We start from the raw sequence: 19,431 nt of genomic DNA on the forward strand, positions 1-19,431 counted from the left end.
AAAGGATGCGCTTTTCCCTCCAGACCACGTCCAAGTTTTATTGGCATCTTTGTAGAGGCCGATCCAGGCATATAATAGCAATCGTGATTCTACTTGGAGGAAAAGCTCGTCTTCTTGCTCCGTGTGGATTGAAGACAGATCGGTGAAATACTCTCTGCAGTAGTCCCTGGCCTCTAACCAAGTCAGCTTTTTAGTGACATAATAATGATTACCGAGCATGTTACATAGGGCTGCCCTGAAGAGACCGATGAGAATGAGAAATCTGAGAGCTCTTTTCTCCATGTTGAGTTGATGTTGCAGGTCCCTTCTGTGCAATTACCGCCACCTGTCAAGAGTCTTAAAGGCTATCTGAACAAACAGCGAGTATCCAATCACAGCGGGTCAATCGCTATTATGAAAATACAGACAAAGTCAAGTGAAGGTGCACTGAGCCAATTCAAATGTTCACAATAGGGCTCAATGGAAAATACTGACTGAAGATTGTCTTTGCAAATAGACACAATCATCTGCTCCATTTAAAACACCAGATAATTTCCATCTCTTGCTTTAGTCTGCATGAGAAATTGGGGCTTTATTTACTTAAGTTATTTTTATTTGAATGCACGAAGTATACTGGTATTAGTGTTGATATTAGCCTTATCAAATCATCTGGTTTTAATCAGCATTGAACACTCCTTTCTCTGACTTTCCGTAAAGTAGAATTGTTCAAAAAATGTTTTAAGCAACCAAATATTACATGAACACTGATCTCTTTAGCTTGATTGATTTTCAAAACCACACGATGTTTTCTGTGTACTGTATATGCATTCCAAGACACACCTTTTTTCTTCTGACTTCAGTGAAGCTCCTAATTCTTCTCACACCATGTTTTGAATACCAAATGTTTTCACATGAACATTCAAACTACAGAGTTTAGTTCTGCCTGTTGTTAACTATTCCGCCCCAGTCAAACTATAGATTTGCATTTCAGTGGATGCTACGACTTAGAACCTTGCCTAATTGCCTTTAGAAGGAAAAGTTTTCTCGTAAATATCCTTTGGCGTTTACCTCGTATAATATATTGCAGTAGACTCAAGGAACATAATTCCCATAATCAGTAGTTTGTTGCGCATTCTACACAATGTTAGTGGTTATGTCAGTCTGTCGTGTTGGGCTCTTTTAAGAGTTTGTGGCTTTTCCAGCTATAAGCTATGCAGCAGGGTTGTGTTGTTGCTTTAGTAGCATTGTCGTCACTCGCTGGCTATTCAAAGGAGTTAAACAGCACGCACATCTGTTGTCCACCACAATGTACACAATATTCAGTCTTAAAGCGAAGTTCTGATGTCACTCCCTCTGATCCAGATGTAATCGAGAAGAAATAAATCACATCTTAGTTGGTTTGATTTTTGAGGCCCAAGAGATGAATGCTGAGAGGCTGTAACCTTGTTTTTGTGGTGGTATTTTTTTGCTTTAGCTTGGCCTTGAGCTGCAAGTCAGTTCAATATTTCTTTCAGAGAAGTATGTATTGTGTTACTCATGTTGTGGAGTCATAAATCTGTTTACACAGTCACGCTGTAGGGACTTCCTTTTTGGGAAGGAAAAAAAAAAAAGAAACACGTCTCCATAAAGTAAATCACTAAGAGTGAGGACTTGGTCAGGGTTAAGTTAGGGTTATGGTTAGTGTCAGTCTCCATTAACTGAATAAAACTCCATGTAGTGGCCTCTGAGGTGATGGAAACACCGCAATATGTGTATGCGCACACTACTGATGGTTTCCCAAATAATGTGATACATTTTATAATACGACAATGTTATTTTACTGCTGTTTTTTGAGGTCTGAAATGTCTGAATACATATACCAAGTAAGCAAAACAAGAGTAAGCTGAGGACAACCTGCAAAGATATTGTCAACAATCACAGTTTATGAGTCAGGTACTACTTCTATAAAGCAGGATTATTTACACATGTGGTACACTATGAAAGCAGCCAAATGTTTAAAAGAGAAGCAAAAAAAAAAAAAAGGGTGTACTACCTATTTATAAAATGTTTTATATCAACAAGGAGATAAACACGGTCTTGGGAATCCTGAACCTGGCGAATACTGTGAAGGAATTTGGCAGTGATTTCTTAACCATCCCAGCAACATAAAAACTCACAGTCTGCTTCATTGTTTTTGTTTTTTTTTTTTTTTTTTCTCTGAGTTTAAATACTGCTGTGCTTCCATTCCCGAAGACAGTAGCTCGAGTAGGAAAAAATAGCTATTATTGAGACAGGAAAAACAAAACTGTACAATAGTGAAAACCAAACAGCCACAGAAATAGAAATTAAACTTTAACCAGAGGTCAGTTACAGAGGTTTAGTTGTTCAGTAGGCTGAAGTATAAAACGCAACAAAGGCAACATAGTTTTCAGATAACATTGCCACGTTATGAATAGCTTGATAACATTATTTCATTCCTCGATTAAACCAAAGACACTGTAACAGCTGATCTTTGGTTTCCGTGAAGAATGCAAACAATGATAGCAAGCATTGTGGCAAACATGGCATGGTTTGCTTTAAATACAGTTTCACGATTATCTAAATAGTGGCTGACTTTCATCAACTCCAGCTTCATGCACCTCAATCATTCACATCAAGGCAAGCACAGAGGCACAAATAATAAAGCAGTGAGCGTCAGTTATTTTTTACAAAAGTACAAAAACATGGTCTCCTTTCAACTGCCTGGTTTCATTGGTTAAATTGCATCAGAACTGTGGATTCAACTAACAGAGTGTTCTCTTCTTCGTCAGGGATCAACAGCACATATTTGGCATAATTTGGTATTTCTACAAAGATTGTTACAACTAGACCGAAGTCAGAACCGCTAAAAAGTCCCCGTCAGCCAGTTTTTAATCCTGAACACGTCTGTAGGTTCCTCTTTACACCAGCAAAGTTAAATGTTCGCAAACTTTTCACATTATAGGCACTGCCATTATTGTCATCGTGTTGTGTCAACATGGGCTTTAACATCGTTGATATCATCAAAGTGAGGCAGGTTTAGGAGGGAAGGTAAATGTGGTTAATAGGTTTTTGTTGAATTAGTCTCAGTGTTTGGACACTGAAGCAGCGGAGGGGCTAGTGGGTAGAGTAGGAAGTGGAGGGTGTCATGATTCACATCTCCGTGTCAGCCACCGGGGTCTGGTTGGCAGAGTGTCCGTTAGTGGTGGGGGCGGCGTTGGTCCCATTTTCCGGTGGAGATTCTCCATTGACAGTGGGCTTGTCCACTGGCTCCTGAGGCAGTGGGGCCACAGACACCAAGGTATTGGCCTGGTTCTCCTCATCCACCTGGAAGGACTCAGCCTAGGAAATGAGTTAAGACTGGGGATCAGAGCTTATACTGGTTTAGGTTCTTGCAAACTAGCAGTAAAGTGTGTGATTGTATACATTGGTTTTTGTGGGTGTTGCTCCAAAATAAACAAAAAAATTCTTTCTTAATGAGGTTTATGGGCTTCAGCTGTGTGTGCACCCAGCAGGGTGTTGGCAGTTGTTTACTATCGGGACCTTAACAATATGCAAGCACACGTCATATGTTTTACTGGAGTCCTTTGTATGTGACATGAAAGTTTTGTGAGTTGCTTTCACTGCCAGTCAGGACTTTCCAGATAATATCCAACGCTTATGACCAATCCTACTTAACATGGCATGAATTCAATAAGCTGTCATTCTAAACCATCGCATGGGTGTGCCACCATATGTAAAAGCTTTAAAAATGATGTCATAAGCTTGAGATAAAAAACTAAAACCATCTGTATCCTCCTGTTGAGGGGTTGAACTAGAAACAGCAGACAGGACCCAATGCTGTTTTGAGTTATTGGACATATGAGTCAAGCATATCCTCCCCTGTACTGGGAATTGACTGGAAGATAACCATACGTTCAACCTTAGAGCCATATGTACTTTTTTTTTTGATCAAACACACAGACTGTGTACAATTTCCTCAGTGAACCGGATCTTGAGGGGCTGCATTATTTTAGGTCAGTGAAAATTGTTGCCGGCTCTTTTCCAGATGGTACTTCATATTGGCCAGGCTCTCAGTCAGTATATTTTGTCTAATACCTCACCTCAGAGCTTTTAAATTTAAGTGGTAGCTATTATGAGAAAAGTGATGCTCATGTACTATTTCCGGAAGTTTTAACAACTACCGATTTTGGGTTTGTTTGGCATTATACATTCAATCTGCTCACCAGTCTCACTCCTTTGGAGTTCTTGCGGTGCGTCTTGAGGTAATAACCAGCTACCAGCAGCGCAGCCAGCAGCAGGCCAGTCAGCAGCAAGGAGACCAGCACCAACTTTGAGTTCTTCCCCCATCGAACAACAGCCTCCTCCACATTAGTCTGATAACAAAATAGGAATAAAAGTATTAATTTTGCATGACTAAAACAAAACCAAGTCAAACAGAGTATTTGTAGAAAACCAAACATTGTTAAGCAGTCTGTACAAACCAATCAAGGAATGAGACTTGATGTACTGTTAGGAATATACACGCGTTTGTGCTGACAGGAGATTTTTATTACTTATTTTTTATTCCAGAAATATAATAATACAGCATATGCATCATATAACTTGGTTTCAAAACTAATCTATGCCAGTAAGTTGAGTGTAGACAATTTAATGAAGCGTGACGGTATAAATGAGGTAAATTACCTACGATGTCATTCGGTGTATGATGGATTAGGAAAATGTAGAGTATGTTGGAGGCAAAGAGAAGGACTAGCGTGACAGGCACACCCGTAACCCAACATTCTTCCCTAGGTATTCTAAAAAATGCTTTGCAGATGACAAGCGTGTTGTTTGTGGGCTTTTTGTTTGTCACACTAACTGTCAGCCCGGCGGCTTCAAGTCTTTGAAAAAGTCTGCAAACTCAGGGAGTGTTTTTCTTCTCCCTGGTGGATTTTCCCACCAGGGTGGGTTATGATTCAGAGGGAAAACTTCGCTAACTGGCTGAGTGAGTGTCACTTATGGCCACACAATATCTATTTTATGGGCCTTTTCTGGCACATGGTTTGATTTACTATGTTGGCTAGATGAGTACCAGATCGTATCCGTAGAAGATCATCTCAATAATACCAGTCATGGACCCAGTTATGTATATGGTAAGAATAAAGAAAGAATATATACACCAGTCAGCCACAACATTAGAACCACTGAAGGGAGAAGTAAATAACATTGACCAGACCAGACACTCCTACCCCATAGCAGACACCACAGGACACCTCAGATGAGTCACAACAGCCTGATGGGTGTATATACTGTACCTGCGTAGAGCATTCCTGCAACATAAGTAGCACCTTACCTTATCTCTTATGTTGTCATTATTGAACTTGTCAGCCATGCCCGTCACATCACCTGCAAATACAAATGCGTTTTTGTTAGTGTTTTTCAAGGCAAAGATGCTACTAGGTGCTACAAGATAAACTCCCATAAGGTCTCTGATCATCAGCACTGAAACCAATGCATATCATCTGAAGCTTTATATGATATAACAGTGAGTTTTGTTGTCTTTAATAATATGAAGGAAATGTTACTGACCTTCAACGTACTTCCCAGACACAACGATTTCATCTGAGTTGTCTTCCTGGTAGATGTCTAATTTACAGTCTTCACCACACAACTCCTGCAGAACACTTTCAAGCCTCACTTTTGTTTCTCTCTGAAAGATGGCACAGTGAAAAATGATTAATATTGAAGCATTTCGCATTGTAGCATCTGAATGGTTTAATACATCAAGTGCACATTGCCTTTACATTCATCACTAATCGCAAATCATTAGTACATTACAAAATCACAGCACCCCACCTTCTTTATCGCCTTTAATCTTCCTCACATCCTTTAATCCCTTCACCTTCACTTCATCTTTCTGTCTTTAATCCAATCAGGGCTATCATAACCCTGCATACCAGCATTTCACTGGTGTAATCCCATCCAAGCATCTGAAACTGCCGCATTGTAGGAGCCCTAGATTCCACTTCAGTACACAAATAGCTTTCTTACGAGATTGTGTATTCATGGGCAGGACACTGTGACCTCTAGCCAAACATCATTAAATTTGCTCCATTATCTTATGTCTAGAGTTGGATTACATTTTCCCTGCTATGGCAATTAAATGGTTTACTATTGTGTATATGATTACACTAGATGTGCAATATCTCCAAGACCTCATTTACAAGTTCTTTTATATTCGGTATCTCAAGTCAAGAATTCTACATGCCATTACTGAAATAATCCACTCTTTAAATAACAGCAGGGTCAAGGCCAACAGTCCCTCCTCTGTGCTTCAGTTCTCCCCCTTGAGACATGTGGACTGCTTGATTTGGATCAGCGTTCAATTACATCAACTGCATTCTCCAACTTTGGTTATCATAGTTACAGTATTAAACTGACAAATAACTGGGCTATCACGAGTGTTTGTTGTCCATAAAAGACGGGGAAAGAAGATAATGTCTTTACTTGTTGGCTTAGTCTGACTACTCTCCTGTGTTGTTCTGTTTGGTTACTGCTGTTTATACCTCATATTGTTAAATAATTATTTACTGGCTATACAAGAGATGCCAGTAGTTGAAATAGCTTCTTTTGTTTTTTAGACCTTCACACAGGCGCTGAAGTGATTTTTTTCTTTTACACCCAAAAGCTGTCATTTTGACACTAAAACATTTATATATCTACCACAAACACACCCTCACACACTCACATTACTACTGCTTCAGGCCTCTATCACACATCACACATTCTGCTGCAGTCGTATGTCCACCCACTGTGCCCCCCTCTTTTTGTTCTCACAGTACCATCTATGCCCTATAATATATTTCCCATCTAAAAAGTAGATGTTTAAAGGGATCAATATCATGTGCTCTTCAAAGACTCTTTGCTTTCTTATCAGACATATCGTTTATACCAAGCACCTTTGAGCACTGTTCAGTCTGGAAATTCGTTATTGCTTATTAGATGGATTCCCATTAGCTGCCACTTTGGTGATCACTAATCTTCCTGGGTTACACAAAGGATGCAGAATATAACATAAATCCTTCAGTTTGGAAATCATCACATTCCACTTGATTAAAAGCATACTTAAGATGTTTTCAATACTTACACAGCTGGAGGGTCCCTTGAGTTTCAGACTGACAGCATGTTTGTCCTGCACAGCCTCTTTGGTCACGCACACGACATCATCCTTTGGCACTGGCTGCAGAAACGAAAGAAGCCGGAATGCCTTAATTTAAGCATGACACCACGTTCTGCTCATGACCACTGAATGGCATTTGCCAAGTCTGTGGTCAGTGCTTTTAACATCTTTAATCAGCATTCCTCTTCTTGTTATTGCTTCTTTTTAAGAGAACGGAGAAGTAAGGATAATGGATAAAACACCTTTCATAACTGTTTTACATAGTACTTGGAAAAATATGGAAAACCTGTTTTGTGTAAAAGAAAGAAAAATCAAGAGCTCAAATAAAATAGCCTTTTTTTTCTTGGTGCCAAATATGTGGAGCATAAAAACTGAATGTTGCTTCTCCATGTTTAGTTTTGACTCTGGGGACAGTTAGCAGGCCGGTCCCAGATGGCCTGAAATGTCAAGGCGATTTATAACAGAGTAGCACATCAGTGTTTGGTCCAAAAACATTTAAGCAGATAATCAACCAGCAGTGGAAGTTCTAAGTTGGAACTCAGTTTAAATATCTTGACTTGATTTATGGCTAGAATGACTGTTTGTTTGTTTTGTTTTTTTAAATCTGACTATTCAGTGCACATATTTAGCGCCACCTTGTGTCACCTTGTGATACTCTGTCCATATGAGTATTCTAAAGTCTGTGCTAGTGGGCATATAAACATAAACAGAAAAGGCCCAAGAATGCAGCCTTGAGGAACTCCACATCTTCTGTGTTATTATCAATTGACACAAAAAAGAGCTTCAAATACGATTCAAGTTCCACTCAGATTTGTGTCTATTAACATGTTATAATCAAGCTTCACATTTTTATCATTGGTTGAAAATAATGACTAGATAATATTGAGGCAAATTTATTAAGCTGATTGAAAACAGTCAGTTCATTGGTTTAACTGTCAGTTTTTTTTTTTTTTTTTTTTAGTTATTTACAGATTCTTCTACAAGAAAATCCAATTATGTACCTTCAGCACAGCATGCTTATGTTGGCGATTCACTAGTTTTATTTTCAGAAAAACAAAGACAGTCGGACTTGCACTGCTTTGGGGGATTTAGATAAATTATTCATACACTGCAAATTTTATCTAGTTTTGGCTCCAAGCATATCATTTGTAAACAAATGTGCCCTGTACATTTAGCTCTCAGTAGTCGGTGATGACATTGCATCCTTATTTTCTTATGCAAACTTACCCTCATCACTTGTTGCTTAGATAAGAATAATTTGCAAATAGGGCCATGTCTCATTTGAAACATTTGATGAGCAAATACAGTGAACCCCAATATTTTATTTAAAATAACTCACTCTAAAGTGGATGATAATTAACTGTTTTAATTGGGACATCTACTTGTTGCTGCATGTTTCTGACAGTGTTAACTGCATATTACAAACCGGTGACATTAAAAAACATCTCTTGCAAATTTTAAACGCTCTGCATTATTTTACCTTTGGTAAGGGTAAGGGTAAGTTGCCAGGGCCGTCCCCTCTGGAAGGCGGTGCAGGTGCTGGGGTCTCTGCTTCCACAAATTTAACTGTGGCAATAACCACATCTGATGCTCCCTCTTGAGTTGCATGACCACTGTTATTATCGCCTGCTGCCTCTGTTGTAGCTGCTGCTGCTGTAGTTTCGTCAGAAGGCTGTACAGATCCCACAGAAGGGAAAACCACATTTTGACCTTGTGGATCGTCTGTCTCTGTGAAAAGCAGTCCAACACAGAAAGTTACTTTTCTAGATGTTCAAACAGAACACAGGCTTTGGTTTTGGGCAGTGAAAAAACTTCATACACTTTACCGTTTATTTATGTGTTTTGAAGTTGGGTTTGAAAGTTTCAGTGTGCACATGAATAAGAATTTTTTTTTCTTTAGGAAGAAGTTCATTCTCAGTTATGCACACCACTCATAGCTAAGCATCAGACCAGGGCCAAGAGCTTTTATCAGATAGCAACGATCCACCCATGTTCCCATCAGTAGTCAAAACTCAGATGTTAGTTTTCCTTACCAGGAGCTCCTGTTGACATGAAAGTCATGTCTCTTGGAACGTCCGTCTTGACATCCAGTAGTGAGTCAGTGTCTTGAGCAATGACTCCTGCAGATAAATCAGAAGAAATCACAATAAATCACTTGTCTGGAAAAACGTGTGTATTTAAATACCGAAAACAGCATTTACCAAACATCTGTGATCATTGTTAAAGTTACACACCAGTTTCATTAAAGGAAAATGTGTAACAGTGAATTCAGCCTTTGCTTGGATGAAGCGCTCTCTTGGTCCTGGTTTAGAGGGTGTATTCTGCTGTCATGCGAATTAATCACTTCCTGAAGGCGAAAGATAACTTGACACTCAATTCGAGACGCTCATGTGATTAAGAAAAAAAAAAAAGACTGCATTATGTGGCTTTTGGTGGCAAAATGACAACTTCTTGGTCCAATGGGTTGAGGGGAGTGGTCTTTGTGGATCAGGCTTGTTTCAGTGCATCCCACAGATACTTGATCAGTTTGTTATCTATTGAATTTAGAGGCCAGGTCAACACCTTGTGCTGTTTCTCATGTTTTTTCAGTCGTTCCTAAACTGTTTTTGTGTGCATGTCTGTGTCAGACTGCATCTTGCTGAGGATGGCTGCTGCCATCAACGAGTGTCATTGCTATGAGGTTTGGGTGCTTGGTCTGGTCTAGGTGGGTGGTGCATGTCACATCCACATGAATGCCAGGTCCAAAAGTTTCCCAATAGATCATTGTCATATGATCGGTTCTCCTGTCAGTGGTTTTAATTCTGTGGCTGATTGGTCTGATACCTAGACCTTGTCATAAGTCCAGCTATGTAGAAGAAACCCTAGGTATTTTCCTTGATTGTACTTATAAAGCCATGGTTAAATTGCAATGTGAGGTTGCAGCTTATATTTTTTAATCATATTTTTGTCAGTAGTCAGCTATCTTACTTTCTGGAGGCCCCTTCACTGATGGACGATGAAGCAATAGATCCTATTGCGTTAGATAACTGAAGCTCTGAGATCCATGCCTCACGCCACAAAGTATTTTACTTTGAAATATAATCTCTCACCTTTACAAAAGAGCCCGAAATACAATCTCTCACTTTTACAAAAGACCCTGTTGCTACGGTGAGTCACTTCGTAGGATATACAAAATGGGTTTCTGAAATATATTAATGTGAGAGACTGATTTTCCATCGACCTTCTTAAACTGTTGAATGCTGTGATTAAATGTGCCACTGAAAGGTGCCAGGCAATGACGCCATTGAAAACATCACTTTTTCCAAATTTTTAAAATTATGTCATCGTACCATTGTTCATTTTCTAGGAGCTGCGAGAGTTTGGAGTCGTGATCGGAAATTTGTTGTGAGATTTATTTTTCATCTGTCGATTAGCTCCAGCTTCATAACTGCAGCAACCTGCATCACCTAAAGAGCATGTTTGTTTTGTTTTGCTAATTAATAAAATATGCCAACACACCATGCGTACGCTGACTTAATTAGCCTGAGGTTGTTATTGCTGTAATTTGTTCAGGTCAGATTGCAGGGATAGGATCCAGAAGTTAAAGCAGAAAATCCCAGCATTCATTCCTCCACCTAGGTCTCCCCTCTCTTTCTCTCTGCCTCTGTAACAGCAGCATTACCTCACTCGCAAAACATTCCCATAATGCCTTGCCTCTGCGGATCTCATTACTTCTCCACTGTTGTTTGATTGATTTCAGGTTTGTAATTGCTGCATACGGGCCCTTGTTAAAGAGGAGTGATCGTGCCTTTGTTTACATTAACATTTCATTAACAGTTCTGCCTTGTTTTAGCACTGCTTGGCTGAGAAACATAAAGAAAACGTTATTACATTTGTGAACATTCAAATATCTTGTTTTTACAATGCGTGGCATGCAGTAGACCACATTTATTTAAATGAGTTAGATTAAACAGTACAGATTACACATTTTTCTCTTTTTTAAATTTTTTTAGTTTTACTCCTGGTAGGCATGACGCATACAAATAGTGACATAATGATACACTTGTACTTACATTTTTCAATTAATACAAGCTCTGTGCTGCTCGTAATTTACAATAACACAAAATAATGAGACTGCTTTAACTGGGTCATCACTAAACTTCTTGCCATTGCAGACCATGCAATTTTCATTTTTTGCCTGTGTCCCTGGTTTAAAAACTGTATGAATCGTTCTCCCAACTCTTTCGTCTCCTCGCGGAGTCGTCTCTCTCTCTCTCTCTGCCATCACCGCTTGAGGTCTACACATGTGAGGCAGATTCGTTCACACACTTGTGGCACTGTCACACATTTCCACGACTTCCTTCGGATAAATCATTGTGACAAGCAAGTGCCGCGAGTACAGAGCAAACGCTGTGTGTGCCGTGGTAGCAGGTGGGGCAGTAATCCCCAGGGGGGTCCTCTGGCGTGTTTAGTGTTAGCAACTGTCCATTGCAGCTGTCTGTCACACAATATCTGTTTTACACTTTGTTACAATAGGATGAGGAAAAAAACATCGGAGTCGCTGATCTCTTGGCAGGTTTGTAGCTTCTGTGGCCTCATCAAATCGACACAATAGCGCTTCTCTGTGGAGCCTGGGTGTTACCAAATTTGGGATCTCTTATTTATACATGTCCCTTTTTAAGTCTGTCCTTCAGACCTCTTTCACAACCTACGTCTACAGCTGCCATCCCTCATCCATGTCTGGGTGGTCTGTCTGTTTATTTTACCAGAAAGGATGAGGTTCAAAATGGGTGAGATGGTCAGGCATAAATTAGGTCTTCACATACAAAAGTGACATACAGGAGTGTCAGAGTGCTGAGGCCGATGTGTGTTGTTTCTGCTCCGTGACCACCTTCAGTCAGCGGGTGATATGTAGTGGACTGGAAGCTAAAACTCAGTCGGTGGCGTTGCGAAATAAAAAAAGATTTACACTGCGGCTGATGGGTATGTTCGAGGTTGGACGCCGGCTCTGATGGGGTATCGGGGCGATAGCGCGGCGAGTGACGCGACCACATCGACTCTGGGGGGGTTTTAACTAACGTCTGAGTTGCTGGAGGATTTTAAATCAAGCGTGTTTTACCAGATTTGTTCTAATGATGCCATAACACGTCAAGTGCTCTCGTAAAACTGAGCTGCTACGTTTCCATAAAGCAAAACAGTTGTTTAGCTTCAGGCACAATAACACAGGCCTGTTTTTTTTTTTTTCTTCTCTTTTTTGAAACTCTCCCAACACAGCCAGTCAACTCTGTCCAATTCTCTGACCAGCCATCGGTCATTACAAACAAACTCTCATGACAGGCCAGTAACCAGATGGAATGAAACCGCACATTATTGCCTTTTACGACTGACATTTACAGAAACAACAGGATCTGACTGCCTTTTACTGTATTGTTTTCGACTGTAGATACCTAAAAGCTCCAAGTATATTATTCCTTTGAGGCAAATGTATCATAGGGACATTCTGTCCGCAACAACCGTTTTCTGAGTATGAAGGCTAGAGGACCTGCAACCAGCGTTTCTGTTATTTGACTGCAGCCTTGACCTTTGTGCAGTAATTGATACCGGGGTGTCTCTAGTGTTTTCTGCAGCCGTGCTTCCAACTCGAGGTCGGCAAACAACATGACCTTTGAACCCATCACCACCTCACGTCTCTACCTTCCACACGCTGGTTCAACAAGGGCTGCAGCTAAAGGTGCTTCTAACTTCACTGAACCATTCCTCTAATACAGACGTGATACAGCTGAGCCTCACATCCCCACTTGTACCCACAGAGATTTTGCTTTGAAGAACTTCTTTTTGTGTAATGTTTAAAGCAGCCAAGATATCAGTCATCGGTCGTGTGTCTTGCTATCATTGTACAAACACGGGTGAACTCAGCGGTCGTAATCAACCCAGACTCCATATGCTATTTAGCGTAGGCTCTGACTTCACTGCTCCCTCGAAGATTTTCCCACCAGATTGCCGTGAATGACGGCTGCGGTCTGGAAATGCTCCACCCCGCACCCCCCATCTCCTGGGACTCTGGATGGAGGAATGTGGCAGGCATTGGAGGAAGACAAGCCTTCAGCTCCACGCCCTCCTTCCTCCAACTCCTTCGTCCCTCTTCACCCTTTCCCAGTCACGCACAGCTAATCCCAGGCATCTATCGAGGTGACATTTAGACTTCGGCCTTCACACATTCCACACCACATAGCCTAATGTAAAACAACATTTCGAGGGCTATATTGTAACAGCTATTTTCTCTCCCATTGCCCCACAAAGCTTGGACTTTCTGAAATCTGTTATCAGTGCTTCATTGGTGTAACGGTGAAACATGCAATAGTTCCATGTACAGGCTTCTTGTCACTCAGTGCGTTTACATGCAGAGCTTAATCGAGCTATGCTCAAAATTCGACTTTCTCACTACAGTCCTTGTCCCGGTTTACATGCAGCGCAAGAAAATCGAATAACTGTTCTCCTCCTCCACACTAGGTGGCAATACGTGTCTTTTCAGCGGGTTAATACCACGTTCATACGGCCTAATTTCCGGCTGGCCTATTACGTGATATAATAAACAACAGTCGTTCATGCGGCAGACCGGCGTTTCAAACAACAACCAGACGGATAATAGTACACTTTTTAATCTTGTACGTAATGTTCGTCTACTTCTTGTGCAGATAAGATCCAGGTAAGATTTCTTGGAGGTTTTTGTTCCGGGGTCACACGCCAGCACAGCATTCGTGGATAAGGAGAACTCCGATTTTACTCCGAGTAATGTGTTTACATGCACTTAAGTTCTCCTGTTATAGTCGGATTAAGGCAATAATTCGCTTTTTTCACGTGCATGTAAATGCACTGACTGATTCCCACTCAGTGACTACTGATGAGATTTGTCCTGGTTTCTCCAATGGTCATAAGAGTTTGTATGTAAATTTGTAAAATATATCCATTCATCTACAACAACTGCACGTATGTCAGTCGGTATGTTTACGTGCACGTGAAAAAAACGAAATATTGCCTTAATCGGACAATAACAGGAGAACTTAAAGTGCATGTAAACACATTACTTCAACTGAAATCGGAGTTCTCCTTATCCAATAAAGACACCCAGATAATGCAATTGGATTTCGTTTTTCTCCAGCATGTTTACGCCTAATCGGACTACAATGCGTGTGCGCATGCTCCTCAGCGACTGTGCTGGCCAGTGAACCCGGAACAAAATCATCCAAGAAAGCCGGTCGCAGAAGAAGGTAAGGGATAGTGCATGTCAGCAACCCGCTGAAAAGACACATATCACCACCTAGTGTGCAGGAGGAGGACATGTTCAGCTGTTCGATTTCCTCCGCTGTAATCAGAAAGTCTCATTTCGAGCATAGCTGGATTAAGCTGTGCATGTAAACGCACCTTAAGCCTGTATAGGAGAAGCATGTGCTTCTAGAAAGTCCTCAGAAAGCTACATTTTCAGGAGGGAAGAACTCTGCAAATACTGAAAATATTGGGATTATGTCCCCAGGGCTCCTGGCCTCCACGTTCTTCTGTTTAGGAAAATCCTGTGCTGCTTAACGAAGCGTAGTGAGGTGATAATTGTTTGGACACTTGAGTAGACAAAATCCTGATGACTGATGTTCCACTAACACCGTTCGATGTGATGCTTACTATACAACGAATTTCTCACAAGGAACCGAAACACTAATTCATCTTAGAATTTAACAAATGAAGTGCCAAACGCATTCTCTGCTGGGTCTGAAGCTGAATGAACGTCATAACTGTTCTGACTGAGTGTGTGAGAGTGTGCTGAGCCATGACAGGATTGTGTAAATACTCTCCAGACATGTCGCCCCATCTTTTTTATGAGTGTCATAGTATATACACCACCAGTCAAAAGTTTGGACACACCTCCTCATTGAAATATTCTCACGTTGAGTGTGTGTGCGTTACAGAAAGGGGGAAGCAGGGATCGCCCCACATGAATCCCTCAATACCTCACTTTGGTTCTCACATGGTGGCTGATCACCATTGGGTCATGAGCCATCAGTTTTTCATTCTTTACAGAATCAGTATTTATTAAGCAGTAATGTATGATTTTTAAAGGGTAGTTTACCCTTAACCTGCTAGTCTAACACAATGCTTACAATAATTTCACCGTCGAAAATTTGGAAAATGCTTATTTTACTTCTATGTGGAGGAAGGACTCACCCCAAACATGCGAGGCATGTCTCTGACAACAGTCAGGAATTAGCTACACAGAAACCTGATCCAAGGGCACACCTCTTCCAACAAACCCTCCACTCACCCACGCACTCACACGCACTCATTCGCCGATATAATCACAAGCTCCCATGCTCACTCACTCAAGTTATCGGGAAGGAAGAGGAAGGAGATGAGGAAAATATGTCGCTGAAATTATGGATCTGAAAATCACCTTCATTACCTTCATTACCTACCTTAAACATCAGTCAGCCAGTGTGTTGTTTTCTTAATAAGTATTATTGTGTGGTTTAATGTCACACTGCTCTTCAATAATGAAGATTTGTTAAGAGCACTCTGAGGAATAGGGCACTTCCATGGGGTTAAACGTGCTCTGCAACTCTACACTCTTTGAAACAACACACTGCTGACCCCACTATCTCCACCCACCCCCACCGAGCCCCCTCCCCGTGTCTTTCCTGTCACAACGATTAATAGCAGAACCCAGGCCATTCTTCTCCCATGGCAGGAAAGCAACTGGATCTTATGGTTTCAATCAGGCCAGCGAAGCAGTGTTCTCCTCACCCAATGCTGCCCAGCTGCACGACTCGCCAAACCCCACCCCGGGGCCACTGTGGCTCCTTATCGAGAGCACAGTGTCTGTTCCTAGGGACCACAATCAGGAAACATGACATCTGCTTTCAATTGTGTGCATTATATCACTCCCTCACCCCTCCCCAACTCACGCACTCACAATTGGCCTCTAAAGTTTCACTGCCGTGTGCATTACCTCGAATGAGCCTGTCTGGTTTGAGTGTGTGCAGGTAGAGTGTTGGGGATCCTGTTGCAGAGTGAGGCAGATCTGGACATCAATAGCTCGAAGGCTCTGCATTGATTTTGCCCAGAAATAATTTCTGACAGGCTATATCTGTCAAAAAAAAATCTACGAGAATAATTACTTGCACACACATCACTGGGTGGCATTGAAAAGCGGCTATAATAACCCATCAAGAAGTTGTTCTCAAATGCATTTTGTCATTGTTCAAAGATCTGTTCTCTGCCTGTGTTTTTTACAGTACGGGCACTGGCCTCTCTTTCCCTTCATTTAATTTGCAGATGTGGACACGTAACAGCACTTCCATGTTACCTGATGAATCAACTTGCTTAGCTATAAAACGCACATACTTATCGTGCATGAATGCACATGTGTAGTGTAAACACAGAGGCTGGAAAAAGGTTCAAAGTTGCTGGGAGTTAACTGGGAAAAGCAGCCTTCTCTTACTGGAAGAGGATGAGAATGCAGTACCAGGCGAGTGAGGGTGTTTGCGTAGGTTTAAGAGTGTGCGTGCGTACGTCCAGATGTCTGCCAGCCACCACTGGCCCACTTGACACTGGGATTTGCCTTGGCCCAATCTGTGCTACTTCCTTCATGGGTGGAATGAACGGTCTGCTGTTGACATTGTTCCTGTGGTTCTGTGGGGCATCTGTTACTTCAGCCGGTACTACACACACAGTGATTTACATAATTACATGCTCTGGGGTTGGCAGTGACGTCGGGCAGGGTTCATTGCTCAACTAGAGAGCCTCCTCAGACCACTTCACAGAGCAGGCAGACCTTCAACCATACTACGTTTACCGTACTTGTTTACAAGTGCGTATTTCAGATATTTAAACTGAAATCTAATAGAAATGAACATGAGACATCTTTCTTTTGCCTTATCTCACCCCTCTCACTGGTTTTCCGTAATATTTTCCATCTCTGTTTCTGATCATCACACACTCAACTTCTACTTCCAAAACCAGCCTTCCAGGTTGTCTAGGTAACCGGTTACTAACATCTGTGTGTCTACTCTTGACTCCATCATAGATGTGTAGTATAACTGTGCAGTAAGCTCATCTTTCTTCTCCTTGCATATCTCTGCACCATTCACATATCCTGGGGTGACAAGACAATACGGCTAGAGGGATTTTAATCTAACTTAGGAGACAGATACAGAACCCAAGTCATCTTCCTCTTCTTTGCTCTGTTTCCCATCTGTATAATACGATATTGGCTCTATTCATCTTTTCTGTCGTGCACATTCGGTCCAGATGCTGCGTGTCACATGTTTTGAGTTGCTCTGAGTTAGCAGTGCACATCAAGAGATAATTGATTTTCTTTTTCTCTCTCTCTCAAGAGCAGAATAACAAGTTGTTCTGTCTCCAGTTCACAATCTATACGTCGAACCGATATCAATGGAGTGTTATTTTCCAAAGCAGATGAGGCCTCCTCTTACGTCTGATGATCTCATTCCCATGAGCTACAGCCCATGAACAGGACAGGAGGTTTGAATTAAGTAATCCAGCGTGTGATGCAGTTCCAGCCACAACAGAGAGCACTGCACATGATAGGATTTTTTTTTCTAAGTCTTGGACTTAGTTTGTGTTTACTTTGAACTGCTCCAGGCAATATATGGGGTCAAGCTGGAGTTGTTTATTTACCAACATGTCTCCAGTGATTCATAGACAGGTTCTCAAGCAGTATTATTACATTTAGGGAACGCAGACAGTGCTAACTGCCTTGTTTAGTTTTGGTTAAGTAGGATTTCATTTCCCATTGGTTTCAGCTTAGCCTTCATCTTGGTGGCTTGAACTGCAGGAGACTTATGATAAGAAAAAAATAAATAGTTTAATTCAGTTCATCACCAGTTAATTGAAATTCCAATTGATTGGACCATCAGGAGGTTTAGTTTTAATAGACAATGAAGGTTGCTCCATTACAGATGCGTAATTCTTATTTTAGTTCCTGTGAAGATCCACGTTCCAGTTTTATGTTCAGTTTCAACATCATGTGATATCCCCTGCACCGGGACAGCCACATTTGAAATGCATAGTAAAAACTCCACACCCTTCTTTCACGCATGCTTCCACCGGCCTCACATTACCACCAGCTAAATATAAATACACACACTCGCATTCCACGAAGATCATGGGAATCGGGTCAATAAAATAGCAGACATGCCTCCAAAAGGGAGGTCCATAAATAATTTAAGCTGAATTGTAAAGTACACAAGGGAGATTAATGTGATAACAACAAAAACATCTATTTAAGTAGCATTCATAAGTTAAAAAAAAGAAAAAAAGAGAGATCTCAGCTTTGAATCGCCATTTAGGGATCTACTGTGTGTCCTCGTAATTAAAAACCCCACTCTTTGAAATGATCCCTTTGTTTGCAATGTTATCCTCAAGGGAGAGTTTTTTTCTCAGCACTTCGGGACAAACTCATATTTATAACCATCTTTAAAAAAAAAAAAAACATACTAAATCAGAAGTTACAGGTTTGTTTTCAGTTAACTTTCCAGAGTGTGAAGTGTTTGTAGGGTTAAAACCTGGATCCAGCTCAAAGACCATTCAAACAAACACTGCTCCACCCCAGCCCCACCCCTGCCCTCCCGGCACCTCCTCGGCCCAGCAGATGTTCGTGCGATCTTTGCGAAATTTACCATCTTTGCTCAAAAGTATTTTACTCACCGCTCAGGAGCGAGGTGGCCAGGAGCAAAGTGAGAGCCAGCATTTTGAGGGGCCCGTCTGTTCTCAGTGCAGATGCCGCTGCCATTCTCATCCGGAGCGTGCACACGTCCAAACTGATGTGAGTGAAAAGAGAGGGAAAAAAGAGAGGGGGAGAGGGCGAAGCTGGTCGAGCCGGAGCAGTTCGGGGTTTCCTCTTACCCAGAGCGGGACAGGGTGGATAAAGCAACTCTTGTGTTCTGTCAGTTTTTATATAGCTGCCCCCCCCTTTCCTCCCCCGGTAAGGCCCAGCCCTACTACACCCTGTCCTCCAGTGGTTACTTTAACCCTTCCCCTGTGCCCCCACCCCTCCAGGAGGACAAGAAGAAGAAGAAGAAGCAAGGCAGATGGAGTGAGGAGGGATAATGGGGTCTCAGTTGTGAAAAAAAAAAAAAAAGTGGCACATTCTTCAAATTCCCTTATACAGTTATAAATATATGCGTACACATGCACTGGCATAGCTAGGATCATCCACTAGGACCGGCCTGTATGTTGGGATGTTTTATGAAATGCTTTGGTGATCAGTGTTGATTACTTAATCCCTTACTCACACTGGGCTGCAA

General features: G+C 41.4%; 1 protein-coding gene across 2 annotated transcripts; it reads right to left on the minus strand.

Moving 5' to 3' along the window:
* Window positions 1-1,881: 1,881 nt before the first annotated feature.
* On the minus strand, window positions 1,882-19,067 carry si:ch211-286o17.1 (hematopoietic progenitor cell antigen CD34). Of its 2 annotated transcripts, none has more exons than XM_047583606.1 (8): window positions 18,833-19,067; window positions 9,172-9,258; window positions 8,619-8,866; window positions 7,106-7,198; window positions 5,548-5,668; window positions 5,312-5,364; window positions 4,203-4,352; window positions 1,882-3,318 (listed from the first exon to the last, which is right to left on the minus strand). In XM_047583606.1, the coding sequence occupies exons 1-8, from the start codon at window positions 18,921-18,923 to the stop codon at window positions 3,130-3,132; spliced, it is 1,032 nt and encodes a 343-aa protein (XP_047439562.1). In that variant the 5' UTR covers window positions 18,924-19,067; the 3' UTR covers window positions 1,882-3,129. The 2 variants fall into 2 exon arrangements, with proteins under 2 accessions (XP_047439562.1, XP_047439561.1); XM_047583605.1 differs by having other exon boundaries at window positions 9,172-9,261.
* Between the last annotated feature and the right edge of the window lie 364 nt (window positions 19,068-19,431).

Source organism: Mugil cephalus, chromosome 4 (assembly GCF_022458985.1).
Source record: "Mugil cephalus isolate CIBA_MC_2020 chromosome 4, CIBA_Mcephalus_1.1, whole genome shotgun sequence".
Taxonomy (NCBI): domain Eukaryota; kingdom Metazoa; phylum Chordata; class Actinopteri; order Mugiliformes; family Mugilidae; genus Mugil; species Mugil cephalus.